The sequence below is a fragment of the Populus euphratica genome, unplaced genomic scaffold (assembly GCF_000495115.2).
Source record: "Populus euphratica unplaced genomic scaffold, PopEup_1.0 scaffold1.1, whole genome shotgun sequence".
NCBI classification, from domain to species: domain Eukaryota; kingdom Viridiplantae; phylum Streptophyta; class Magnoliopsida; order Malpighiales; family Salicaceae; genus Populus; species Populus euphratica.
In genome coordinates, this window is record NW_011499845.1 from 1,253,687 (window position 1) to 1,281,475 (window position 27,789).

The 27,789-nt window shown below is 33.2% G+C and overlaps 4 protein-coding genes and 1 long non-coding RNA gene across 5 annotated transcripts; 2 read left to right on the forward strand and 3 right to left on the reverse strand.

Moving 5' to 3' along the window:
• Positions 1–580: 580 nt before the first annotated feature.
• Positions 581–2,317, reverse strand: LOC105134482 (ras-related protein Rab2BV-like). Its single transcript, XM_011038943.1, has 2 exons — positions 1,988–2,317; positions 581–1,159 (listed from the first exon to the last, which is right to left on the reverse strand). The coding sequence occupies exons 1-2, from the start codon at positions 2,150–2,152 to the stop codon at positions 674–676; spliced, it is 651 nt and encodes a 216-aa protein (XP_011037245.1). The 5' UTR covers positions 2,153–2,317; the 3' UTR covers positions 581–673.
• A 1,797-nt stretch (positions 2,318–4,114) lies between these two features.
• LOC105134396 (dirigent protein 4-like) lies at positions 4,115–4,731 on the reverse strand. The gene has a single exon (XM_011038830.1). The coding sequence runs from the start codon at positions 4,714–4,716 to the stop codon at positions 4,159–4,161; it is 558 nt and encodes a 185-aa protein (XP_011037132.1). The 5' UTR covers positions 4,717–4,731; the 3' UTR covers positions 4,115–4,158.
• A 10,313-nt stretch (positions 4,732–15,044) lies between these two features.
• Positions 15,045–15,774, forward strand: LOC105134557 (uncharacterized). Its single transcript, XR_844018.1, has 2 exons — positions 15,045–15,324; positions 15,417–15,774. It is a non-coding gene; the product is annotated as an uncharacterized LOC105134557 (long non-coding RNA).
• A 3,540-nt stretch (positions 15,775–19,314) lies between these two features.
• On the forward strand, positions 19,315–21,618 carry LOC105134614 (uncharacterized). The gene is made up of 6 exons (XM_011039120.1): positions 19,315–19,727; positions 20,119–20,185; positions 20,470–20,639; positions 20,814–20,889; positions 20,978–21,040; positions 21,345–21,618. Exons 1-5 carry the CDS (start codon positions 19,605–19,607, stop codon positions 20,992–20,994), a joined length of 453 nt encoding a protein of 150 aa, XP_011037422.1. The 5' UTR covers positions 19,315–19,604; the 3' UTR covers positions 20,995–21,040; positions 21,345–21,618.
• A 717-nt stretch (positions 21,619–22,335) lies between these two features.
• Positions 22,336–22,953, reverse strand: LOC105134690 (putative lipid-transfer protein DIR1). Its single transcript, XM_011039232.1, has 2 exons — positions 22,588–22,953; positions 22,336–22,499 (listed from the first exon to the last, which is right to left on the reverse strand). The coding sequence occupies exons 1-2, from the start codon at positions 22,928–22,930 to the stop codon at positions 22,483–22,485; spliced, it is 360 nt and encodes a 119-aa protein (XP_011037534.1). The 5' UTR covers positions 22,931–22,953; the 3' UTR covers positions 22,336–22,482.
• Between the last annotated feature and the right edge of the window lie 4,836 nt (positions 22,954–27,789).

The window sequence follows — 27,789 nt, forward strand, 5'->3', positions numbered from 1 at the left end:
ATTTTTATTGTTGGAGGATTTTGAGAAATTTTTTTATGTTTAAACAAGAATTAGTTGTCTTTCATAAGTTATTATGGATAGTCAAATCTTATCTTTCAAGAAATCATGATCATCAAATAATTAAATAATTAAAGAAAAAAAAAGTTAAATGAAATTTCTTGATTTCTTTCATACATTTGTTGTTTTTTTTTTTTTAACTTGTTCTTCTATTCATAGAGGTCATGGTAAAAAGATATTAAATATAATTTATTTAAATTTGTTGAAATTTATTTAGAAATATATAAATAACACAGTATTGTTGGAATCGCATGAAACTCGATAAAAAACTATTTTTTTGCACCAAAGTATCAATGAAGTCTTAAAAAACAAATGATTAATTATTTAGAATAATAAAAAAATCAGCTTGATTAAATTCCAAGAGCTTCAATAAATAAGTGTTTTATGTTTAAGTGTACACACTAGAAGTTAATTTCAATATCTTAATCATGCGTGTATGTATATAGTAGTTTTATTTTATGATTGCAAGTTTATAATCAACTTATAATTTTGCATAATATGCTCACATATTGTGAAAATGTGAAAAAACAAAATAAATGCTCGTTCATGTCTGTGTCACATAAATGAAAGATATTCTGCTAGCCTTGTTTTACGAATCCGTAAGATACACGCTTTGCTAATTAGAACAACAAGCTTTCTTGTTGATATTCGTCGACAAATTTCCAATATTAATAGTAGTCCCCTGGGGAAGTCCTGTCGAGTTAGCTGCCTCTTGTGCTGCCAGTGCCTTTTTGCTAATAATTTGGTAGATATCCAGCAAAATGGTCTGGAATGCCTTTTCAACGTTGGAAGCTTCCAAAGCTGAAGTCTCAAGAAATGAAAGGCATTCCTTCTCGGCCAGCATTTGAGCATCTTCTGCTGAGACTGATCTGAGATGGTTCAGATCAGTTTTGTTTCCAGCCAGCATGATGACAATGTTAGAGTCTGCATGATCCCTTAGCTCACGAAGCCACCTCTGGACATTATCAAATGTTTGCCTCTTGGTTATATCATAAACCAAGAGCGCACCAACTGCACCTCTGTAGTATGCACTGGTGATAGCTCTGTACCTTTCTTGGCCAGCTGTGTCCCATATTTGTGCCTTCACTGTCTTCCCTTCTACCTGCATAATAGTAAATCTTAGCTTTATTTTTAAAAAATAAATTAACTGGTCAAAAATTAAGAACCAGAAAGCAAAAAAAGAAAAGGAAAGAAATAACAAATTCAAACTCTGGAAACAGGTAACCTTAATTGCTACGAGGAACTCTTGCAGAGGAAGCGACAGATCACTTAAGCACCCATGTTCCCCATCTAATCTAAAATGTTCTCCTGATTAATAAATGATTGGATTAATAATTGCTCTGTGTTTTAATACTCTACTTGATTGTTGAAAATATCTCGTGATGTGATAAAATAAAAAAAAAGATTGCTGACAAAACTTAAGCATTCAATGTTTTCGAGAACTTGTTCCTTTAGTTTTTTTTTTTATCCTTCTTAACATCGCTATTTAAAAAAAAAATTAATATAATTTTTATTTTTTATTTTTATATAATTTTAATGTGATAGATAAAAAATAATTTTTAAAAAATAAAAAATATTATTATAATATTTTTTAAAATAAAAAAACACTTTAAAAAACTATTAGAATGCTTAAAATTACTGCATTGTCATTCCATTTTTTTTAAATATATATAAACACAGAGAGATCACGATGGATAAAGTAACAGATTCAAAACCAAAAAATTGGATGGTGGCATTGATACCGTAATTTGGAAATCAAGATTTGTTTCACAGCAACTGACAATAAGATAAAAACATCCAATCTTAAGACTCTGCATAGCATAAGCAAAAAAAAAAAAAAAAAAAAAAGAATTTAAAAGCGAATAAAAAGGAAATATAGATTTCGATGTCTATATGTGCTCCATGATACATAGAATTGAAACATACAAACCTGAAGAGTCCTCGTTGCAAACTCAACACCAATAGTAGACTTGGATTCCAAGCAGAATTCATTACGAGTGAATCTGGAAAGAATGTTGGATTTTCCAACACCTGAATCTCCAATCAACACAATCTTGAACAGATAATCGTATTCATGATCCACCTTGTATGCCATTAATTAAATTAATGAATTAACCCTCTCCTTTTTCTTTAATCCTCTCTCCCACGCACCACGCCCAGACCCCCAGAGCAATAAAGAAAATATCTTGAAACTGGAAAATTGGATTGCAAATTGAATTAGATATGGGTTGCAGAGAGAGAGAGAGAGAGAGAGAGGTGCACTAATAATGGGTTGCAGAGAGAGAGAGAGAGAGAGGTGCACTAATGCTGCAAGAGGGGGAAGCAAACCCAGAATGACGGACAAAAAGGCATTTTAAACGGTTTTTCTTTCATTCTAGGAGCGAAACTCGGGGGAGTTTAAACCAGAGATAAAAAGCAAAATCATATATTACTTTTCACGTCTTTATTCTTTATAAAAATAAAAAAAATAGTGAAATGGGCCGGACTCTTGTGGACACTTGGCCCTTTGACTTTCCTCTCCATCCAACAACAGCAAGTTCACGTTCCTTCCCTCTTACTGGATTTCTTGAATGCTAGCCCCAGCCCTCGGATGAGCCTCCTTGATCTATTTTGTATTTATAGGTGAGGTCTGCCGTTATGTTATAATTTTTTTATAATTATTTTTTTTCTTATAAGATAGTGTTTATTCCGGAAAGAAAGGCTGGAGAAAAATTGTTAACTCATAAAATTTTATAATTTTATAAATTAATTTATATATAATATATTTAAATTTGCATCTAACATGCTAAATTAGAATAAAAACTTGAAACTAGTAAAATTGGATTTCACTTGTACAAAATTAATAAAATTGATAAACTCGGTTTGATTTTACAAGTTTATTAAATCTGTGATATGAACCAAGTTATATTCAAATTTAGCCTTAAAATATTTATTGACTAGCTTTGCAAAATTAATGATATCTTTAAAACTGTATATTTTATAAAACTAAAATTTTATAAAAAAATATTAGATAACATGATAAATTTTAGATCAAATAGAATTAAGGAACATGGTATTTTAGATAATCAAATTTAGTAAACTAATATTATCAAATATGTCAAACACTACATTCGTATACTGTTTGGGACATATTTAGAGCTGTTAGTAAAATTTTGCTTCGTTTAAAGTTGAGATTAAAATTAGACATATGAAACTTTTCAATTATATATCGTAAGTCTAATAATTCATCTAGACAAAAGAGAACGACATGTTTGAAATTATCATTTAAATTTGCTTAAAATATACAAAAATTGAAGATTTAAGCTATATGGAGGAATTTTAACTTGAAGATTTTTTTAATTATTCTATTTTAATTAATTAATTATTTATTTTTAAATATTTATTTTTAATTTAAAGTTTTTCTAGCGTATTAGACATTGTTTTGAAATTTATTTTATTATTGAATTTATGTTAGTTAATTATTAATTTAAATACATTAGCTTGCAACTTAAAAGTAATCTATCAAAAATTATTGTGATGAAAACAATTAGGTTGTCATTAGATTTATTACATTAGCTTGCAGCTTAAAAGTAGTCTATCAAAACTTATTGTAATGAAAACAACTAGGTTGCCATTAGATTTATATATATATATATTTTTTTTCAATGTTTTTCTTGTATTGAAAAATTTTATTATAAGACTTTTTATTTTTCTATGTCATTAATTTATTAATTAATAATATATATTTATTTTATTTTATTTAGATCACTCATTGATTATAATATTATTAACTTATTTTTTTAGATTTTAACGTAATTTAATTTCTAGAATTATTAATATATAATTAGTTAAAAAATTACTTATAATTTTATAATTTGAATTTATATTATATTTTTTATATCATATCAATTTTTTTTTTATAACCTTAAACGGGAGGATACCAAGTATTGAAAATAAAACGCATCAGAAAGAGATTAACATATCTGGATTATTTATTAAACAATTATCGGGTATAATCTCGACATGCCTCTGGCTAGATTTTGGAGATTTCAATTGAATTATTCAATCCCAGATTCAATTACAACCACCTAATTTGCATGTCAAATTAATTCTGCATTTAACTTAATAATGAAGCACAGTTACATTGTACTCAACAATGGCATCACCACTACTTGCATTTATGAAGTAAGTCTTCAACTGAGCAAACCCTCTAGCCAACCTGAACTTTCCTCTCCCTCCAACCACGGCGAGCTCACGCTCGGTGTTTATTATGGGATTTCTTGAAAACACACTAATGGAGCTCCCATTAAATTCGCCGCTGGTGAATCCAAAATCAAAATATACCACTAGAGATGGTATATCTTGACTAGATAATACATACAGCCCCTGGGCATTGCCAATGACCTCGGAGGTCAGTTCGGGCCCAACTGTAAGAGGATCATCAATGACAAATACGCTCCCAAACGGAGCTACTGACTGACCAGTGGTGATGTTGGGACGGGCAACAAGAACAGCACTAGGGTTTTTACCACTGAGTGTATCGTGGAAGAAGAAGTGGAGATTGGTTGTTTTCTCTGGTAAGGATTCATATGACACACTCTGAGAGTAATATTGGCCATGTGCATGTGTGGTGATCATGTAAAGGATCAAAGCCAAACCCAAAACTTGCATGCCTTCCATCTGCTTTGCACTTCAGAAATTTTAGACTCACACTCTTTCTTTGCATGAATTACAAAGTCAATCGAGTTAATTTATATAAAGATGTTAGATGTGATGCTAGCTGGCGCATCTAATTTTCCTTAATAATGCTGCCATTAAATTACCAAATATAAGAAAAAACTTAATGTACTGTTGGAGGATATTCAATATTTGATCCTAACAAAGGAAAACTATTGGTATTTGAAAACAGAGAAAGGCAAATATGGATAGTCAACGTAAATAAATAGATTTGTTCGGGAGATTGATTCAACACCACCTTATATAGTATATGCAATTCAATTTTATGCAAAATCTACTGTCCTATTTTGTGGCGGTATTCATCCCCAATGTGGCAGGATGATGAAGTGATTTTATTTCTTGGTCTCGAAACTCTGTGGAAACACAATCTCTACTATTATGGTAAATGTAAAGGGAGGATGATCCGGAGTTGACTGCATTGTATTACTTTGGATGCGCTCGATCGGATAATTATAGAAAATCGAGGCGAAAACGAGTCGGTGAAAATTATATAGAAACTTCGGCCATTCTTCCAGCGTATCAAAACTCGAGGGCTTATGCTAAAGTAAAATATTATCATAGACTGGTTTAAATCATTGTCAGAGATGCAGGACCCATTTGTACCTATTTTTCCCCCGTGAAAGAGGCTGCGAATCTGAAGGGTGCAGTTGAAATTTTTCTGGGTAGCTAACTGTCCATATGATGTCATGGGTTTCAAATAAGATTATAGTTTTTGTTGATAATATTAATAATTACTTATGAATGATATATAAAATGCAAAACTTTTTCAAAAAATGAATATGAACGAGAATAAAAATCTATTTTTTTTATTATAAAAAACTTATATTCATTATTATTTTATTTCTTTATTAAAGGCTTGCAAAAGTTTTCAATTTATATTATTTTTTTATTGGCACTTTCTTTTAAGATCATGATAAGTTTTTATTTAAAAAAATGATTTTGATAAAAAAAAGAATATTTAAAAAAAAATAAAAAAGAAATACATAAATAAGAAAAAAAGAGATTTCATTAAATATATTTTTTTCTTCCTTAATTTAAATCATTGAAATATTTATAATATTTACTCTATTTTTCTTTAGTTTTTATTAAAAACAAAGCTGCTAATATAAACCCATGTTTATATATATATATATATGTGTGTGTGTGTGTGTGGACACACACACTATTCAGTTTACTCGTACTATGTGAGCTGGTTAAAAAAATTATACAAACAAAAAAAAATATGAAAGCTATTTTTCATAGATTCAAAGAAAATCTTAATTGTTGATACATTAATTAAATCAAATCAAATAACTTTTTTACTCCGGATCGCTATTCCAAAATTAGCTTTATCCAAAAAGGAAAAGAAAAAAACTTAGCATTAAGAAAATATTGCAAATGGTGATGATCTAAGATTTCTTTGGGGGCTGGAGAGGCCAATAAATGTGCTTAATGGGGTATAACCCAGTAGCCTTTTAGGGAGACGGATACCCATTCCAGGACTTCAACTAAAAGAAATGAAACTTGATTAGTGCACGAAAGCTTCATCATGTGAGTATTTCATAGAAGATGATCTCATGGACCTGATATTTCATATATCACCATAGTTTCGATAGACTCTGGTGATTCAAAACTCTTCCGAGTCATCAATATTGCACAATCAAATCTTAATTGTGATGATCTAAGATTTCTTTGTGGGCTGGAGAGGCCAATAAATGTGCTTAATGGGGTATAACCCAGTAGCCTTTTAGGGAGACGGATACCCATTCCAGGACTTCAACTAAAAGAAATGAAACTTGATTAGTGCACGAAAGCTTCATCATGTGAGTATTTCATAGAAGATGATCTCATGGACCTGATATTTCATATATCACCATAGTTTCGATAGACTCTGGTGATTCAAAACTCTTCCGAGTCATCAATATTGCAGTCAATCGGCTACTTTTCTTCACCATAGCCAACCATATGTTCATAATTGATGGCGATGATGCCTCCTATCTCAAGCCCTTTACCACCTTAGTCATCATGCTAGGACCTGGGGAAACCATGTGTGTTTTGATCTATGGAGATCGATTACCTGGCGGATATTATATGGCAGCCTGAGCTTATCAAGGCGCACAAAATGCACCATTCGATAGCACCACAACCGCTGTCATTCTTGAATACAAGTCTGCTCTTTGCCTGCTAAGTGTACAAAGAAACCATTTATGCCACTACTTTCAGCTTATAATGACACAAATACAGTCACAACACTCAGTAGAAGCTTTAAAAGTCCTCGAAAAGTTGAGTCCCGACCGATATTGATGAGAAGTTTTTCCTCGGAGTCGGCCTAGGACTTAACTTCAAAGTCAATTCTAGCAACATAACAATAGAGCAAGGACAGGAAAAAGAAAAGAAAACATTTAAAAAAATGCAAATCTCGCAAGGTTAATTTATAATTCAAATGGAGAAAAATAGAAGAATGAGTGAAGAAAATGAAAAGGTGAAAGGAATTAACATAGACCTGTCTCACTTAAAACTTGTTTAGCAGTGGGATTGAAATTGGTTTTTAAATAATTTTTTATATTGAAATATATGTTAATAATATTTTTTTATTTTTTAAAATTTATTTTAAATATTAACATATTAAAACAATCTAAAACATGTAAAATATATTAAATTTTAATAAAAAAATTTTTAAAACACGATTTACACGAACGGTGTCTTATGCACTCTGCAAGAAGCTAGAACAAAACGATGATCGTTTTGCCTAAACAATATCTTTAACATTTGGTGTGATTCAATGCATAAAAAGTTTAATCAGAACTTTGCAAAACTTGATGATAATCAAGATGTTAAAAGATGTTGATCCTGTCATTATCAGCAGGTTCCAGCGTCATAAAAAAATATCTGAATATAAATGCCAATGATTACCTTAGTTTAAATTTCCATATACAAACCCTAGGCGAGCCTGGTTGACAATACAGGAACATCCTCTGCATCTCCAACAAAAGAGATCAAATGCGGTTCATACATTAATCAATGCATTTATATACCAACACCGACCTATAAAGGCTGCTATCAGTCCAATGTTACAAAAACAAAACCGATACTCTCAATCATAGAGAAATAAATTGAAGTGCAAATCCTAGAGCAATAACGAAATAGCAACTGAAAAGACCATTGACCCAGAGCACGTAATCATTAAAAAAGAAACGAAATCAGCAAAAAAAAAAAAAAATTCAAGCAGCAACTTATCTGGTTGCATGTTGCCTTTTTTGCAGCAGCATCTCTCCCAATGGTGGCACTGGAATCTGAAGATTAGGGTCCAAAACCAACCAGAAGTCTAACCAAGTAAACGCCAGCAGCTCTGCCAAAAATAAACAGGGTGAGGTGCAAGAATGAACAGGGTGAGGTGCATTCAGTGCACACTGATGGCTGTCGAATCTAAGTGGCACAGGAAGCCACCAAACCCAATCATCCTGAGAGAAGGATGGGCCCACACCTGTCAATACCCTACAATCTCCAGAGCATTCCCACCCAAAACGACAGCCGCCAGCAACAACCCTCGTCGACTGGGACTGATCTCTTCACACAGTAGACACAACAGACCCCAGCCCGTATTAATTACAACAAAACAAAAGGAACAAGAAAGATTAGTAAGGAGATAGATGAATACCGTTTGGGAGGCGTTAAGAGTGACAGGGGGGGAGTTTTTTTTCTTGTTGAGAGCATTATTAGACTAAAGCCCGCCCGTATTCTGGGACCGGAATTTCCCATGACTGATCTGAAACCCTAACCCTAGGACAAACTGGCATAAAATAAACCGAAGAAAGGAGGAGGAAAGAGATAAGAGGTTTCGGTGGTAAGTCGAGTCCTATTATCTGTTTTTGTAACGGTCAGGAAACCCCAGCGTGATGGTTCCGCAGGCGGGGATTTTACGCCAATTTAAAATTGGGTCTTAACACTTACGGGCTCTGTGTATCAGATTGCTTTGGAAAATGCGGTTATTTTTTAAAACATATTTTTTATTTTTTAAAAATTATTTTTGATATTAATGTATTAAAAATAATTAAAAATAAAAAAATTTAAAATTTTTAAAAATATTTTTAAAATGTAAAAATAAACAGGCCAAGGTATACATAGCAAATTAAATTAACGTAATTTAAAATTTTTAAATTCGCTACAGACCAGTGGTTGCTGGGCCCTCAATGTTGCCTAATGAAAAAGGATCCCCTCTGCTGCAAGAGGCCTAAATGGAAACAACCTCGGCCTCTCACGAAAGCAAGAGAGTTTTTACTTCGGGGAAAAAAAAAGATAGAAGAGGGACTGTATCAAATTCGTTGAGTGAGGAGACATATTAGACGGCTAAAAAATGAGATCGTTTGCATTGCAAGATATGAACAGTTGAGTAACAAACGTGTATATCATCATCTAATAATAATTATCTTGAGTTAAACAAGAATTATTATCCTTTTTTTTTATTAACAGTTATTGGTGTCTGTTTAGTATCTCGGTTAAAAATATTTTTTATATGACATTTTATAGTATCAATTTCTATGGTTGTGTTAAAGTGTTTTTCAAAAAAAAAAATTAAGATGCATGAAATTGATTTTTTTTATGGTAAATGTCAAAAATAAATAAAAAATGTAAAAAGTATTTTCATATATTTTCATTTAAAAAGTAGCATGCCCTGCATTAATAAATACATGCTAAATTCTAATTTATTTGTTGGAAAATAGTTTTTTTAAAATAAATTATATATAAAATGAATTATTTTATGATATTTGGTAGTATCATTGGAAAATAAATTATAAATTATTTTTATTATTTTATTATGTCATGAAAAATGAGTTAGAAAATAATTTTTTAATATTTTAATTTTTTCTCAAGTTTATTAAGATAATAAAAATCAAATTAGATAAATAAGATAGTTGAAGGAGGGTGAAAGTAAAAAAAATAAAATCAATTTCATAGGTTATTTTAAATAAAATAAATAATAATTAAAATAATAGAAATTAAATATAATAAATTTTAAAAAATTAAAATATAATAAAATAAAAAAGTCAGCAATTCAGATCCTGATCCTCCAAAAGTCAGCAATGTTTCTCCCTGGTTTTTCCCTGTGGCTGCTAGCATAATAGACAGGAAATCTCTGACCAGGGTCAAGTTAGGAAATTGAGCATTTTACGAGGAAAGCAAGAAGCTAGAATCTGTACCATTCAAACAGGCTACATCGAATTCTAAAGCACCACTAGATATGAAAATGACCATTTTTTACAATTCAGGAGACCTCTACATATACTTTCACACTTGAGCATGGTATGCACCCCATATTCTATGCTGGAGATGTCCCATATAACAAAGAAGGATACAACGCGTCCATATCCTGGTAAAATGGGAAACGAGATCAATGCTGATTCAATAATGGCTCTGTTCAAAAAAAGTTTCCCATATTTTCACGCTTTGGATGGCTGAACGTTGTAATTAGTTACTCAACGCACACAGGCTCACTGGACAAGAAATTGGTGATGGACTGCCAGCATAAGCAGGAGCAACAATCGGTACTATATGCAGGATGGTTGTTACAAAGATGAGGCCTACAGTTTCCAGCTTCTCATTTGGGATAGAGTGATGGACTGGATATCTCAAAATATGTGAACTAGGCAAGGTATTTTCCTCAATTTCACAATTCTGTTGTGTGAAAGTGCAAATGATGTTTATGTGCACAGTGCTAATTCAATTGCTTTGTATGATACTTCAACAGAAAACCAAATGCAACAGTATTCAAGAGCATCCAACAGGGGAATGATTTGGCTCCGTATGTGTAGTTTCATTTTCTTATATAACAAGTGACATTATCGAGTTGAATTGAAATCCATTTGTCCACTAAAATGCCTCTTCTATTTTCTCTGTGTCAACTTGTTGATCTTTTGGAGCCCGAACCAGCAGCCCCTGGAGCAGACATCTTGGCAGCATGGTCTCAAGTTAACAGTGCAACAGGATTGCAAGGGGATATAAGAGCAACTCGAGACAACATAATCTCCCACACATCCAGCAGCTTAGATCAAGTCCTTCCATCCTACACGGTCTCCTGCTGCCATTAAGTCTGATCTGATGACAACAGGTAATTATTTAATCGAAGGTCACCATCTTCAAATGTTTTTGCACATGCAAGAAAACAAAAAAAATGTTAAACTATGGGGTTTTTGTTTTTAGTTTTCTGTACAGTATTTTCCATGAGTGCTGAGACTAATCCTGAAGAAGAATTTGCATATGGATCGGGACACATAAATTCTTGCGGGGACATGGTTACGACAATAAACAACCAAGACTTGTTACCGGGGATGACGCCAGATGTTCTGAGGTAACAAAAGAAGCTGTCTGGAAAGTGGAATCTGAACTACCCTTCTTCAGGCTTAACTGCCCTGTCTGGTCATTCAATAACCCATGTCTTTCATAGAACTGTTACAGATGTTGGATCACCTGAATTTCAAGTTACAAGGCAACTGGGAGAGCTAGAAGAGGGCTTAAGAAAGTTACACATATGTGAGTGGTAAAGAAGAACCCGCCAACCGCATAACTGCCCACAACTGAGGCCAAGGCCCAGTAGGAGGATACTGTCGATCCGTGCACCGTTCTTGCTCCCAAATTTGGTAGCCAATCTGCCTAACTAGGTAGGATTGGCTACATATTTCATCCCCGTATTTTTATATATTTTTAATATAATTTCTTTATTCTTCTTTAATTTTTTAGGTTTTTTTATTCGAGTAAAATTTATAGAGCGGTTTTTTTATTGTGATTCCACCAAGTTTTTCATTAAATGTGAACAGGTGTAAGAAGATATAAAATTTTGTGCTCAAAACTTAGAGAGAGAGAGAGAGAGAGAGAGAGAGAGATGACAGAGAACAATCAAAATGGAAATTTTGAAGAATTACTCACGGATTTTAAAACAAAATATTATATTGAAAAATGTAAAGAGCTTTCGGAAGAAAAGAAAAGGAAATAGACTGTTTCCATGAAAGAGCAAAATAAAATTATATCAAGTCACCCTTAATTAGTTATTTATTTATTTATTTTTTATTTTCATTTTCCTTTTAATTTTTAAAAAACTATAATTTTGAATTTATTCTATTTTCTTATAAATGGAAAATTTTATATTTTCATATTCTTTATTTTTTAATCTTAGCATTTAAAGATTTTAAAATATATTGAATAAAAATACAAGGAACAGCGATTTATCATATTTTCATTTTCCTCTTTTCTAATTCTTATAAATATATTGATCCTGCGAGAATATGGAAGGATATTTATGAAATCCCTAGCACGTATAACATTAGAAACCCTTTTTTTACAATTACTTTGTGGATTTTAAGTTTTTGGAACCGGAACATGTTACACGAAGACTCGATTTTCAGAATATATATATATATATCCATGTAAAATGGAATAAAAGCCAAGACAATTTGCATGAATTGAAAGGAACTCGTTGTTGTGTTCAATAGGCGGAACCTGACTGCAATATTCAGATGCAAATAATGCTTGAAGTTCTGGTTGGCAACGAGAAAACACTACATACACCACAATATTATCATCACTGTAGGTCAAAGAAGGTAAATGCATTTTGTCTTCATTTGTTCTTATGTCTCGGTACAGACTTTCATTGATGGTCTTGCTGGCTAACTTGAATACCTTCTTTTCAAGTTCTGACTACTGGACTGAACAGGGAGCTAGCTAGTGTGAACAGCTAGCTATACGCATGATTATGGATTCTAAGGATTCCAAGGAGTTATTCTTTAAAAGATTTCTTGCATTACATATGAACTCATGCCAGGAGAATGAATGAGTGATTTCTCGTAAAATTAGGAAAGTAAAACAACTATACTACTGTTCTTGATCAATATAGAGGACTCGCAGGCCACTTGAAAATGCAATTCAAGGCAGACCATCTATGTGGTTATTGCAAAAATGCATTACATTTTTATCTTTTCCTGGGAAGAAGTCCTCTTCCCGTTGAATTAATTGCAAAGTTTGGTCCCATTTTCCAAGATGGACACAAAGATTCCTCGTCTTTTTTCAAACTGATAGACAGACATTGACATGTTTCAAGACTAATCAAGTCTTGCCAGTTAATCACAGTACTGGAATTGGGGGGGGGGGGAGTCCACTGGAAATATGCATTTCTTGGAGAGAGAAAATTGTGTTTGGAACCCTACTCTCATCTTGCACCGTTGCTTTTTTCTCTCAAGTAGTACTATTGATTATTGTCTAATTAATAAATTAAAGAATTGAATAAATTAAGGACATCATGAAATTATTTCTATAATCCAAGATCAAATATTTTTTATAACTTACTTTATTTTATTTTTTATATATATCTTGTTGCGTGATTATATAAACTCTACCTGGATTAAATGTTAAAAAAATAATTAAAATATCAAGTAATATCCTCATCTTTTATTCTAAATTTCTACCCTTTTTGTGATGAATAAAAAATGAAACTCCTTTCTTGCTTATTTAATGTTTTCAAATATAATCGAGAATCAAGTGAACTCTACCATAAATATTAAAAATAATAAAAAATATTATTTTGATGTATTTTCATATGAAAAATACTTTAAGAAATAATCTCTACCATAATTTTAAATTCACTTTTAATATATATTTGTTATTATGGTAGTTTTTGTAATAATTATTTTGAAAAGTAGGTTTTTTAAATAAAAATAAAAATTGAGATTTAAATAAAAACATGTATTACCTTGAAATTATTATGAGGTAGATTTTTGTATGTAGATTAAGTAAAAGTGGGTCTTCAAAAAATATATAAAAAAATTATTTTAGTATGTAAAAAATAAATATTTAAAGTACAATTAGATGTATGGCTGAACATAAAAGGCAAAAATCATATAGCAAGTCAAATAATTTTTTTTAATTGCACAAAAAAAATACAAGTTACCACAATATTTAGATGTCTATAAGAGTTTGAACTATTATGATTTGCTTTTTAAATTTTTTACGTTATTGTTTTCTTTTTTCTTTTTTAATTTTTTACCCTAGCCTTGTTGTGATTCGCGATCATGATTATTATTTTTTTTTTTCCCTTGAAGGATGCATAGCTTAATTCTGCTTAATTCCATGGTTAAAATGAACAGAAAATTAATTTAGAAACGATAGCAATCGACCGGCAAATTGCATGAACTCATGGAGTTCCAACAAATCTTTTTTTTTTTCTTAAGCATGCATAGGTATGTAAATTCATGGATGATTAATTTTCTGTAAGGATGGTCAAGTCTATGCTTCCGGTTTCCGGTTAGCTTGTGGAATGGAATTGCTGCATAAACACAAAATAGTTGTTCATTCACGACTTTAGCTAGCCCATCACAAACGTTTTCCAAAAACACACCATCAATCACTCTCTACTCTCTAGCCGTCCTCATCAATACCATTTCAAACCCTTTCAACACATAAGGCAATGATAATATGGATTAATTATTAATTATTATTTTACGTTAACTTGGAGAAATTATATTAATCACCGTTAGTTTATACATGCTGGATCATACATCAACAATTTGACATACAAGTCTAATAAATTCACTCCCCCCACGAATTCACAATATTAGTGATTTTTCATTTGGTTTCTCTATAATTTTCTCTCCGAATATTGAACTATAGCATAACTCTTTTTATCCAACCCAACAGTTTGCGAGTACCAAATCGATGTATTTAGTTCATTATTCTATTAATATTAATGATGTAATAATTCTTTAACTCTAAATATTTTATGAATTAAAGTTTTATTTAGAATAATTGTTTTTCAATTTTTTTTTATATGAGCACCCGTGTGTGAAGATATATATATACATATATACATATATATATATATATTCAATAAAACGGCCTCATAAATTTTATAATATGCGTGTGTGTTTTTGAGTGATCAATGCGAATTTAAAATTCTGGAAGACATGATGAGTCCTTTAATACGTTTTCTCAACTAGATAAAATAATTATAGTGTTTATCGTCTTCCAGAATATAGTTGAACTCTACACGTGTGCGGTATGAACTTTTTTTTTTTTTTTTAATTTAAAAAAAGAAGAAGAATGTTTCTAACCTTAGAAAACTGGAATTGAAACCCGATAGCCCGTGGAAACAGATGAGTTCCGGCAACATGTTGACCAATAATTAAAAGCTATATTCACATTGGACCCACATCCATAGCTCTTGAGTGAAAGATACAAACGAAGGCCCCTAATGCTGGCCCACCCACAAATGACTTAAGGGAGGTGTAAACGCGTTGCCTATCATTCCTTTTTGTGAATACCTTATTGGCTCAGGTTACTCTCTCCCTCTCTCTGTGTGTGTGTATACATATATATGTCTGTGTGTGCGTGTTGCAATCTTATGTTTGTGCTAACTTCTCTTTGCTTGCTTTAATTTACTTGACCATCTATTGCCAGGGCTGTTAGAAAGTTAGAGAGAAATGTATGCACCCAAGCAACTTCTAGCATCTGTTCTGCTATTATTGATCATTTCTGCCATATCTCAATATCCAAGAGCTATAGAAGCCAGACCATTAACACTCCAACAAGGTAAGGGGGGAAAACGAGTTACTCGTGTCCAATTATGTATGATTTAGCTGGAAATGTAAGTTATAATATCATCTACTTGGGGTTTTTAACAGGGGATTCGAAGAGTTTTTTTGCCTCCCTGGGACTGGAATGCAAGTGCTGTGATGGTGCGAAAGGTGAATGTAGAAGCTCATGGGACTCATCATGCCCGAAGCTCAAGTGCCATCCATGGAAATCCCACTGATTAATTAATTAATATCTCGATGCTCTTGTTGTACTTACATTTTCGTTTATTGATAGATGGAGATCGTTTTCTTAATACATACGTTGTTCCCACGTACTCATTTCTTCTATGCTCAAGAAACAATTGTGGCATTCGTGTCATCGATATCAGATAATCACATATAATTTTCATTGCTTGTCAAAGGAATTTATGAAAACTATACTATGTAAGTATTAGCGTTTTATTCCCTTCAATTGCAATGAAGAATGCTGGAAACTAGAATAGGGAAGTCTTGAAGCAAGACATTTACTGCGGCGAGACTTAATTTGGAAATGCAATATTTAGTTCTCTTTTTTTTCTTTTCTTTTTGAGCCTTTAAGAGTGCCAGTAAATTTTCAGCTAACAAATCCTAAGGTAACTTATAATCTTTCACATTTTTTTAAGAAATTCAAGAATCAAACTCTACTCATAAAACTATCCAAGGTTCGTTAATTCCATGGCAAACAACGTAATAAGAAGATGCTGAGATTTCTTACACTAAGGAAAGTCTTGCATAGTTATGAAAGCTTAGGATCAAATTGTACTTGTGTTCAAATTGTATGTGAGGAATATGTGCCAGGAGTGCGTGATAGTTTCATCACCCTTGACAGAGGTTTTTCCAGTTTCATACTGAAAGCATCACGCCATAGTCGTTTCGCAAAATTACAATTCTAGAAGAAAACCAGAAAGAAATTCGAAGGGAGCAGCTGCTGCTTCAACTACGCGTACACGGATATGTCTGTGGGCCTAAGAATACGAGGGGGCGTCAAGGAAATCGGCCCTTATGAAATAGCTTGAACCCAACTCATTCTAAAATTTGGACACAAGCTCTTTCATACTGAAAAAATCTTAAACATTGCCTGCTTGCTTGCTTCTTCATGTCGTTTTCTTTTATTTTGTATTTTTTGTGACGAAGCGACACACAAACTATGCTCGAGTGGTCCTCTAGGGAACTGAATGCTTTCATTTTCATCGAAGACAATTTATCTGGTGTCTTGCTGTGCTGCTGGTCCATGTAGAAATAGAATCCAAATGTCAACCAAATTTACACGACACGGCAATTACAAATCAAGTTTGTCAAGGCTAGCCATATGAAAGCTTGGTTTGTATTCCAGAATCAATATATAAAAGCTGGAGCCTGGAATATATGATTCCAAGGGACTTCTCGATCACAACTTGACTAGTTGCTCTCTCGAGGATCCAGCCCCTTGGCTAAACAGACTTAGCTTTTAAGTATTAGATATTCCTATTATCTACTAATAAAATCCTCTGGGCATATTGCGAAGATCTGGAACCAAAACCAGATTCAACATCTTCTATAAATCAGCAGCCCAATTCCATTGGCAACGAATTTAATATCATTACCTTTCGTGTCTGCCACAGGTTCTAGAAAATACAGCTGCAACTAGACTTCTTTTGCAATTGTGCGGGGCTTGACCACCTAACTATTCGATACCCCGTGGCAGTCATGTAACTTAGAGTTCAAGGTAGCAGTTGATATTTTATCAAGAGGTTGTCGGTTACTGTAGTCTAAATGCTTTTTAAAAATAATTCTGTTTGAAATATATTAAAATATTTTTTATATTAGTATATTAAATTTACAAAAAATATTTTTTCAACTTTTTTAAAGCAAATATACTTTTAAAATATATAAAAAAACAAAAGTTTTAGCTTCTTTTTTCTATTGCAAGAAAACACAAATTCTCGCCGTTTTGCAAATTGTGACAATTTCTCGGCTGCCGCGAAAATTTCATTAAATTTGCTATATTTTTCTTTTCTTTTCTTTTCTTTCTAGATAAGGGATATCCTTGTGAGCTGAGATTGTATTTTGCGGCGGATCAAGTAATATTTTTTGAAAAAAAATAAACTTTTAAAATATTTTTTTAATAAAAATATAAATTAAAAATTAAAAATTTTATGTATATATTTAATTAAGTAAAATTATAATTATTTATGCTAATAAATATATAAAAAGTATGTTAACACGTCCATAGATTTATCACCTAAAAATTAAACGAACTTACATATAAAAATGTTTAAAAAATATGTTAAAAAACCCAAAAATTAAAGATTTATCACCCCTATAGTAAAAAAATTAAAGAAAATTTTAATTGTGCAGTGTGTTTATGTATAATAATAAGACTTACTTTAAAGTACTTTTTTTCTTAATTAACCTTTTCCTTATTCTGAGGTGGCGGGGATTGAAAGAATATGAAGGGATTTTTAAGCGGGCATCCCCCAAAATCAAACGAACTTTACATATATAAAAAAAAATATCCTTCGATTTTATAGAAACGCAAGGACGGAAGGAATAGCATTTCGGATTATAGAAACGTGAGGACGCAGATGAACTGTTGGACATATCACGCCATAAAACCGGCCCCAATTAGAGACTAGCCCTGGAAAATTCTGAAGCCACACGTCATTAAAGTCACTGTCCTTCGAATGAACTTATCCGCTTATATCCAAAAGGAACCTCAAAGAATGAAATATTATAATTTTTTTGAGGTACCGTATCATCGATCAGGACCACAGATAAATATTTGTATGGGTTGTCCACACAACATCCACCTTTATCCTCAAAGGATTGAGAATTTATCCACGCTTGGAACTCAGATTGTATAACCATGACGACCCCTGACTGCCTCTAATCTCTCTTTTACATGGATCTTTTCGAGCAGATTTGATAGCTTTGTATTTTCAATGACTATATTGCCACAACGCTTTGTCTTGCTGCTCTGAGCAATAATTAATACTCCGTCCTTGTTCTTGCTTAGACATGGACTTTATCATCTATCTTGTCCCCTTGATCGTTTTCCTCGAGACAAAATTAATAACCTTATCTCGAAAATTGTATGTTTATCTAGCTAGCACTCTTACGCTACCAACCACAAATGTTATTGTCAACATGAAAACGCCAAAATTTATGAATAAGAAATCGTGCTTACAAATCCAAGATTAGCGTTTTGCTCTCTTGAATCCAGGATATATAAACATTAAAAATAGCAGTTGTTATTGTGGATTTATGCGTACGTATGCTAATTTGGCAATAAACATTGAAAAACTTGATTTCTTTTTCCACGACATGCAGTAAAAATGCCGCGTTATCCTCAGGTAATGTGATTCCGAAGCGCAAATATGTTTCGAGTAACTCAATCTTGATCAAAATCGGTCGTAAGATAAAATCCAGCAACCTAGCTAGCAGCCATGAGCGGTCCAACACTGTCCACACACACAAAAAGAACAAACATATATTCTGTCATAGTGTCATTGAACCTAGGAAGATTTTGCAGGGTCAGGGGAAAGAATAAATGTACAGCATCTTCAATGTATGGAATAATATTGGTATATATATCTTCTTAGTATTTAGTTTAAGTGAAATCCGTAACATCTTCAATGCATGGAATATTGGTATATCTTGTTAGTATTTAGTTTAAGAGAGAAGAAAAAAAAGAAGAAAAAAGGAAAAAAGAAAAAGAGATGGGAAGCATATCCTATGAAACCAAGTTGAGCCAAGACCTTATCTGTTTATCCTCATGCATGAAAATACCAGCAGAAAGAGAGTCAAAGATATGGGCATGGGAGACACGTGGAAGAGAGGGGTTGGAACTGGCAGCATGTCCACTTGTAGACAGAGGATGCACCCCATGTGTCAAAAAGAGTAGAGAGGATTGAATAGAGGCACATGGGATTGCTGCAGCATCAGCGAGAGCATCCTAAAGCACCGTTTTTTGGGCTTATAAATAGCAGAGATCGTTTGCATTATATCTCCACAACTGCAAATCTTCACGTGCTTTGCATCCACCCTTGAAGTTTTTCTTTTATCAGCTTGTTTCTTTCTTTCCTTTTCACTCGGCAAACCTTATCCACCACTGCTACCTCTTAATTTGTGCTCTTTTTGGGCTTAGTTAGGTTTTTGCTACCTCTTTAATTTGTTTGGAGTCTTTTTGGTCAGTGTGGTCGTTACTGTAGGCTATTAAAGAGTAGTTTTGTTCGTTGGTTGACAAAGAAAGGTTAGAAAAAAAAATCCAATCTTAGCATGGAAAACAACAGGCAAGTCGGTGCTTCTTCTTTTGATCATCTTTTTGGTCCTAAAGACTCTTCCTCTTCATCATCCGCCTCAAGTGGGATATTTGGGTCCATTTTCCCTCCTCCATCAAAGGTACGTACTTACTTGGAGACCTTTTAATTTGTTAGACTTAATTTTATGATGTGTGACAGGGTACTATATATTATGGGGGTTTTGCCGTCTTGCCATTAGCCCAGAAATCAGAAATGACAAATGAAAATGATTGCTTTCCATGGTTCTCCTGGTTTTTTTTTTCTTAGCACATCTAGTTACGGGGGCTAGCAAAGCAACCACTAAGATTAGCACATAAAAAAGCTAAAGGGATGGTAAGCGAAAGATAGAGAAATAGAATAGAAAGACAGGAAAAGGAAGAAACCCTTTTGGAATAATTATTAGCTTAGGAAGGTAGTGGCCGTTCACAGATAATTATTGAACTCCTTGTTGAAAGTATGAATATTCTCCCTTTTAACTGTTCCAATTTCAGGTGCCAGCTGGAAGGGACTCTGGAACTACGGGAAATCATGTTGGGAATGAAACATATGTGAATCCAGGTGTGTGATCATAACTTTTGTTGCTAGAGTAGAAACATCTTGTGTTTGAACTGTAATGACCATCTTTTTTGCTAATTACGTTGACTAAAAATATCCTTGTCTCTTGTAGAGATGATATGTGCTTCCAATATTATCTATATTGCACAGTCACAACTCAAAAGGCTTTGTGTGAATCGTTCAAATTGCATAAATAGCAGAAATCTGGTTTTGTCATTAATAGATTGCTCGCTGATCAGTGCTCTAAACCATTTTGTGAATGCTTTACATCTTCGGGTTGTTTTCAGATAATGCCACTCGGAAAGCCAAGGGAGAGAGCAGCGGCATAAGTGGCAAAGGCCAGAGTTCAGTTTATCAGAACGAAACGCCAGAACCATGCTATTTTAGTTCGTCAATCTACTATGGTGGCCAAGAAAACTATTCCCCAAGGACCAAGAACTCAGAATCTCAACATGTTGTGAGTAGTGAATCTTTCAATAAACTAATAATTATTTGGAAGATAAGATTATTTCAGCCAATACGGATCATGCATCATAAGATGCATTGTCATAGTGGAACATGATAGCTTCATTTTATTTTACTTGTTTAAGTTGTTGAAGTGATTGCCGACTTTTTTTCCCCTCCTGAACAGTTCAAGAAAGATTATGGAAAGGATGATCCGAATGGCAACGATCCAAACACCGCTTCAAGAGGGAACTGGTGGCAGGGTATGGAAGCTGTGTAGTTGTAAATATGATTCATTATGATGTTATTTCATGACAATTTGGTAAATCTTGATCACATGCATTTTTGCAGGTTCACTGTATTATTAGGCGTCTGGCCCCATTTTATTCAAATGCAGCATCCCAGTAAACTAAGGTGCGCAAAATTAGTGGATCCATCGTGCATCCATATAAGCACTTTTGTTATCAATTGTTGATTTCTGAAAAGGAAAAGGCTTTTAAAAGGAATGAGAAAATGTTCTCACAAGATCATGTTACAAGGCATCAGGAATTTGCCATTATAAAATTCACCAGAACATTGTAATTTACATGCATGTTGCATCTCTCTTCTTTCCATAGATACATCTCTCTTCTTTCCATAGATATGCATGTTATTATTCTTCTTCGCCTTTTGTACGTTATTCAGATGACTAAAATGGTGTTTGTTTAATGTGATGCAGGAATATGACTATGAGCTCTCTCAACGTAATCTATGGAACTAAGAAATTAATACAGACTAGTATAAGACTAGCACAGCGTCATATGGCAGGACAATGTGGTAAATTGTTGGGTTCTTTTTGTCCCAACTAGTCGTATACTCGAGCTGATATATTTCTGTCCGGGTTTTATACCTTCACTCCTTGCAGAATCTTGTATACTAAACAATCCATCATGTTGTCTAGTCGACTAATATCAATATATTATTCTACCTGTCCATGGACTTTATACTCTTAACTTATTCTCTCCCTATAAAACTTGTACTGTTCAAATTCTAGCTTATGCCAGTTTATAGCTACTGCTGTGACAAATATTGATTAATTTCAGAAAGTGTAAATGGAGAAACAATTACTTGAATCAACTAGAACCGCTCCCAGCAGTTCAGCAACTGCAAATGGTAGAAACATGATCGGATCATGATCGTGGCTGCCTTAAACATAAGGTTCGAACGGAATTAATCGGGTATCTGAATCAGCACAAACACATTACTAGTTTAATGGTTGTTTGTAGCAGAATGTTTTTTTGTTGATCCACACTGTCTGCAAGTCTAAATAATAAAACACTAGATTGAGGCTCATGCTCTTCTTTCCATGATATTCAAGCCCATTTAAGAAGAGGAGTTCCCTCTTCTAGTTTCATGCCAGCGAACGTGAGTTAAAATTACTGAAGCTACATGCTAATGGAACTTCTAGTCATATTTCATAAAGGCTTTACTTGTGTACTTGCAGTTTTATGATGTTTAGGTATTAAGTATTAAAGTAAACATTAAGTATTAAAATAAACATTCTGATCTGCCAGATTGGTTTGACAGTGGATGGTGATCTAATCTGCATTAGAAAGAAAGTAGATCTGCTGTAGAATAGTAAAAGAATCATAGAAAGAAAGTAGATCTGCTGTAGAATAGTAAAAGAATAATAGGAAAAAGAAGAAGAAGCAATTGATCGAGCCAGAGGAGATTAAGCATCAATAGTTATTTATTATTCAGATGTCTGGATGTTACACTACATTTGTTAGCTAGAAGAACTAGCAACAATGATGTGAACTCCAGCAGGTTGATAGGAAGTACTTTACAGGGCGAGCACAGTTCATGGTCTTCACTCTTCAAGGTAAGGTATAAGCTGAAAGAGAAAACAAGCAAATTTAAATATTTAAGGGCGGCGGGTAGAAATAAAGAAGACATGAAAGAGAGCAAACTTGTGAACGCACCTCCACACTTGTAGCCCACGGGACGATCAGCAATGTTGCATCGTTTGGGAATGGTCATTGCAATTTCTGGCTTGATTCCGGAGCTCTTAGCAGTGTTGGAAAGCATGACAGCACAAAGGCACGCTGGGTTCTGTCCAATTTTCTTCACACGAGCGCAGCACTGGCTCGAAACTGAAGAATTCTCATCCTGTGCTGCTGATGCACAAGGAGCCATCTTGAAAGCCTCCATGTCAGGAGTGGTGTTTTTCCCACATTCACCAGCCCCGTCAACTTGATTGAGCCCAGCAATGCTGAGAATTGCAAGAAACATAAACAAGCAAATGTACTTCATTGCAGTCGCCATTTTTCAATGCAGTGCACAAGCAATGCTCTACCTCGCAGGATTTTATACTGAAACAAGTAGCTGGAAGTTGCTTACACGTGAACCCATAAATCATAGTGGAAGTAGCACTATAAACACAAGGTCATTTGTTTATTGCATTACCTACTCCTTCCACAATGGATTCCAGATTTATATGGCTACAGTAAATGACGGCAACCGCTCCCTAGAGTCTTTGGAACCATTTCGTTGCTTTTTTGTTCACGAAGGGGAAAATGGGTGCTTTTCATGAGTAATTGACAGCATAGCAGTGCCACTTAATTCTACAAAAGATATCACCTATGTTTCTTGAAGCCCCTCTGGTTTTCACAACTATGAAAGACTCTTGAGTTTACTCCCTCGTGATGTCCCGAAATATCTAAGTGATTTAGTACCAAGATTAACAATTATAGTAATTTGTTTTGTTTTTCTTGATTGGTAGCAAACTATTATTTAATAAGCCACTTAGACTGATACTTGCAAAAAAAACTATATTTGATAGCTTTAAGGATTATATGATACGTAATTGAGTATCTTTTTTAAAGAGAAAAATTATAATGATAATTTAGAAAAAAAACTCTGCAAGACTAGATTGTTCACCTCGCATCTAAATGATTTTAAAATATTTATAGTTTATAAATCTTATTTTTTAGTAAAAAAAAAAGTTTAAGTATTATTATTTTTTAATAGTATTTAACAAAAGATAAATATCCTTATATATCATTAATAAAAGATAAATATCCTTAAATATTATTAATGTTGATAAAAATATAATAGATATTTAAAAGATTTTTATACATTTAATGGTGTTAAAATTTGAATATCTTTAATTTTAATATTTTATATTAAAAATGATGAAAAAAAAAACAAATTAAGTTTTGTAATCCAATAAAGAATTTATAAAGATTATCAGTCTTGTATCCATTTGAATTTAGCTGATAGCTAAATTCAAATATGTTGAATTCTCATCTTATTTTTATCTTTCTTTAACCATTAAATTTATATAAAAATAATATATATAAAAATGTGATATAGCACTCTTCAAATGCCCCAGAGCACCTAGTTTAAGGGACCACATGACTAGGAGAATCATCCCTCGTAGAAAAATATGATCCCTCATGGAGCATAGCTTAGCATAAGTTCATACAACTATCAAATATCTGAGAAGTGCCATTTGCTCGCATTTCCCTTTTCGGCAAAATATGTTTCTTGGTATTCATTCTGACCGAGAAAGAGAAACAATAGAAGAGGCAGGACGCAAGCGGCTAGCGTCAATTTCTTCTTGTAGGCAACTTTGAATTCTAGGCAGGATAAACAAAGCACAGTTTCCCTTCACGGAGGGGAAAAAATGGGGGCAATCACATAATATCCAACCTCTATCTACGCAACATCAATCAAACAGTTGAAACCATAGCCTCACAGTTCCTTTACTTCTGCTCTTCCATCTGAACATCACAACACTACAGAAAGCATCATATACTTCGAACTGGTGGTATAAAAGTTTTATTACAACTTAATTGGAGTTTGATACATTCTACAGGAGCAATTTTCTTCTTTTCAGAGACCTCTGAGACATTTCTTCCCTCTCCGTCATCGACAGCTATAAAAAACTGCTAAGATTAATATAGACTTTTTTGGTAAAGGTAACAGAGGAGTGAAGGTGAACATCAATGAGAACAGATCCACGGGACAAACAGAAGAGATGATCAATCCAAACTTGGAATAATGGAATGTATAGACAACCAGCTATCATAAGAAATCCAGGGCACAACTCATTTGTCAGCTTAAAGTTGGAGGGCCATCCTCATGAGGATCCACCATAGGACAAAATCATCTGCAATCTTTCAGCATTATTGCTGCCATATTGTTTTCCCCAGGAAAAGATATCGAAGGATTTTCAATGCCTAATTTCACTCGGATGAGGCAATAACAATACAGTCCTTGCCCATATCAAAGGATTTCCAATCCCTAATTCCACTCAGATTAGGAAATAACAGTAGTCCTTGTCCAGGGAAGTAGACACGCACCAAACAAAAAACTTGGTGATTCGTATTATAGGAGAAAGAAGAAAAAATGCTGAACTCGTAAGGCTTTACAGACTGGATCATCTATGCTCAATAAACAGTTTTCACCCTCTAATAGCACATTTCCATTTCCATTTCAAATCGCTCCTTTATTGTAAATCCATCACTTCCTAAGCTATATCTGACAAGCCTGCCACATGCATGCTTCCTCTCTTGCTTGTCGCGACACAATTCCTTGTTCCGGACTTTCTTGCACGCTCGGCGTGCTCATCCATCTTATCCTAATAGCCTTTACCAAATTGACTTTTGAAACTAACCTAATAAGAAATGAACGGCCATACGAGTGGAATCATGAACCCACTTCTTAAAGCGGCTATTGCTGCTCGTCATAGCTCAACCCAAGTCTGCAAGTACATCAAGTTCATCCCCCCATCATCAAGGTTCCCACTTTTCCACTTCCTCTTTGTGCCGAAACAACTCCCACTGGTTTCCCACCATTTTTATCGCATCTATAATTAATTACACCGACCACATTAAACTAAGATTTACAAAATATACAGACCATAGCAATGCTAAACTAAATACAAACAGGACTGGTCCTATTTGTCCCAAAATATTTATTTTAATGGATGCAAATAAAATAAATCTAAAAATTCTTTTAAAATAAACCTAAAAGATTCTCTTAAAATAGACCCAAAAACACTCCTTTAGGTTTGCTATCCCAAACCCATCACACAAGAAGTTTGGACTTGGACAAAAAGCTTGAGCCCTTGCTAAATGTGGGTATGACATGCCTATTATGCTAGGTGCTCGGCAAGCAACCCTCTATACCCATGGGCTCAAGCTTCTTCACCCGAGTTTAACATACATAAACTCTAGAGTACATCCTAAACCCAACATATTCAGATTCAGATAGTGTCTAGACCCCTTGATCATCTCTAACACACCTAAACCCAGTATGTTTGGATTTAGGATTTAGGTAACATGCTCGCGTCCACTTTCACCTCTCATAGACTTGGGCTTTCATACTCAAGCCTAATATGTTTGGGTCCACATAGCATGCTTGAACACGCTATCACCTCTAATGAGCCTGGGCATCTTGCCCGAGCTCAACACTAGTTAAGAAACTTTTAGGAGACTCTATGCAAGTTCTTTGGTATTTTATATTGATCTAATATATATTATTTTTAATAGAATGCAACTCAAAACATCACAAGAGAAAAATTACACTTTATAGCCTTCTTTTTACAGAAAAAAATGATTCATGGATTATAAATATATTATCAAATCTTTAGAATAAAAGTTTATAATTTTTATTCTCTACTGCATATATATTTTTAGAATATCTCTACTACAATATTATTGGATTTTTTCTATTTAAAAAGATATTTATTGAAGCATCAAAGATTTATTACCTCCATTAAAAAGATTTTTTTGCAAGTTCTAACTATAAGCTACCTTAATCGACTAAAAAACAAGTATAATCTATTAATCAACTTGACTAGAAAAAGTAAACAAAATTGTTAAAACTAAATTAACTGATTATCTAACATTCATAAACTACTTGAATATTTAAAAATATCATAATATTTAAAAATATTTTTTAGATATTAAGACAAAATGATTTGAGATTTTAAGAGAAATAGGATTACCTTACAAATAATATAAACATATATAATACAAGTCATCAAAATATAATAAGATCACTTCCCAAGTCCATTAATAAAAACCAACTTGCACATGAATGGACTACACATAGGAGACCTACAAAATGGAAGAAGGAAATACTTTCATTTTTCACTTCATTCGTTGCAATTATGCTCTAAAACAAATCATACAAAGTTACATACTACATTACCATAACTAGCGAGTAAATGCATATAAAATAATAAAAACATATCCCAAAGAGCAAAAATAACAAGAATATGCTCACTTCCACGACCCAAAACCCCAAGCTTCAACTTAATAGCATCAACAAGTGCCCAACATCAGAGACACGCACCTACAAACCGACCCCATGCTCAAAATCAACTTCCCAACCCGAACCAAATTCTTATTCACGTGTGCTAACAAAAGCTCCACCATCTGCAAATAATTTTTGTGATTGTGACTCAAAGTTTTAGTAATCCTAATAGCTTGTTTAAGAGCGAGAGCACTAGGCTATAGGACAAAAAGGAGCTAGATGAGTAGACGTGGAAAGTGATAAAGTCTTCAGCGATTTTGGAGCTCGATGAGCAAGAGATGGTGTCAGTTGGGTTCCATAAGATAACGAAAATGACTAGACTAAAAAGAGAATTAACATTTAAGATTTGAATTTTAAAAGTTTTTTAAAAAAAGAAATTAATTTTTTTATTATAAAATAACATTTTTTATGATTTAATGTATTAATATAAAAATTAATTTTAAAAAATAAAAAAATATTATTTTAATATAACATCAAGCTTAAAAAAACCCTACAAAAAATAATAATTCCACAAAAAATAATAATTCCATCAATTTCACTACTAAAGCGGAGATGTTGATGTGAATTTCACTACTAAAGCGGAGATGTTGATGCTTGTCGTCGAGATGGGTCCTGTGCTTCTCTTTGCAAGGGATATAATAGTTAAAAAAACGCGCCGTTGCCGGGGATCGAACCCGGGTCACCCGCGTGACAGGCTGGAATACTCATCACTATACTACAACGACAATTTAGATACTTAATTCTGTTCAATTCTCCGTTTTGTGCTCCTTTGACTAATTTAGGTACTTAATTCTATTCAATTCTCCCTTTGGCAACCACCTCTGGAGGCGAATCATCATATATGCATCGTGATCTCT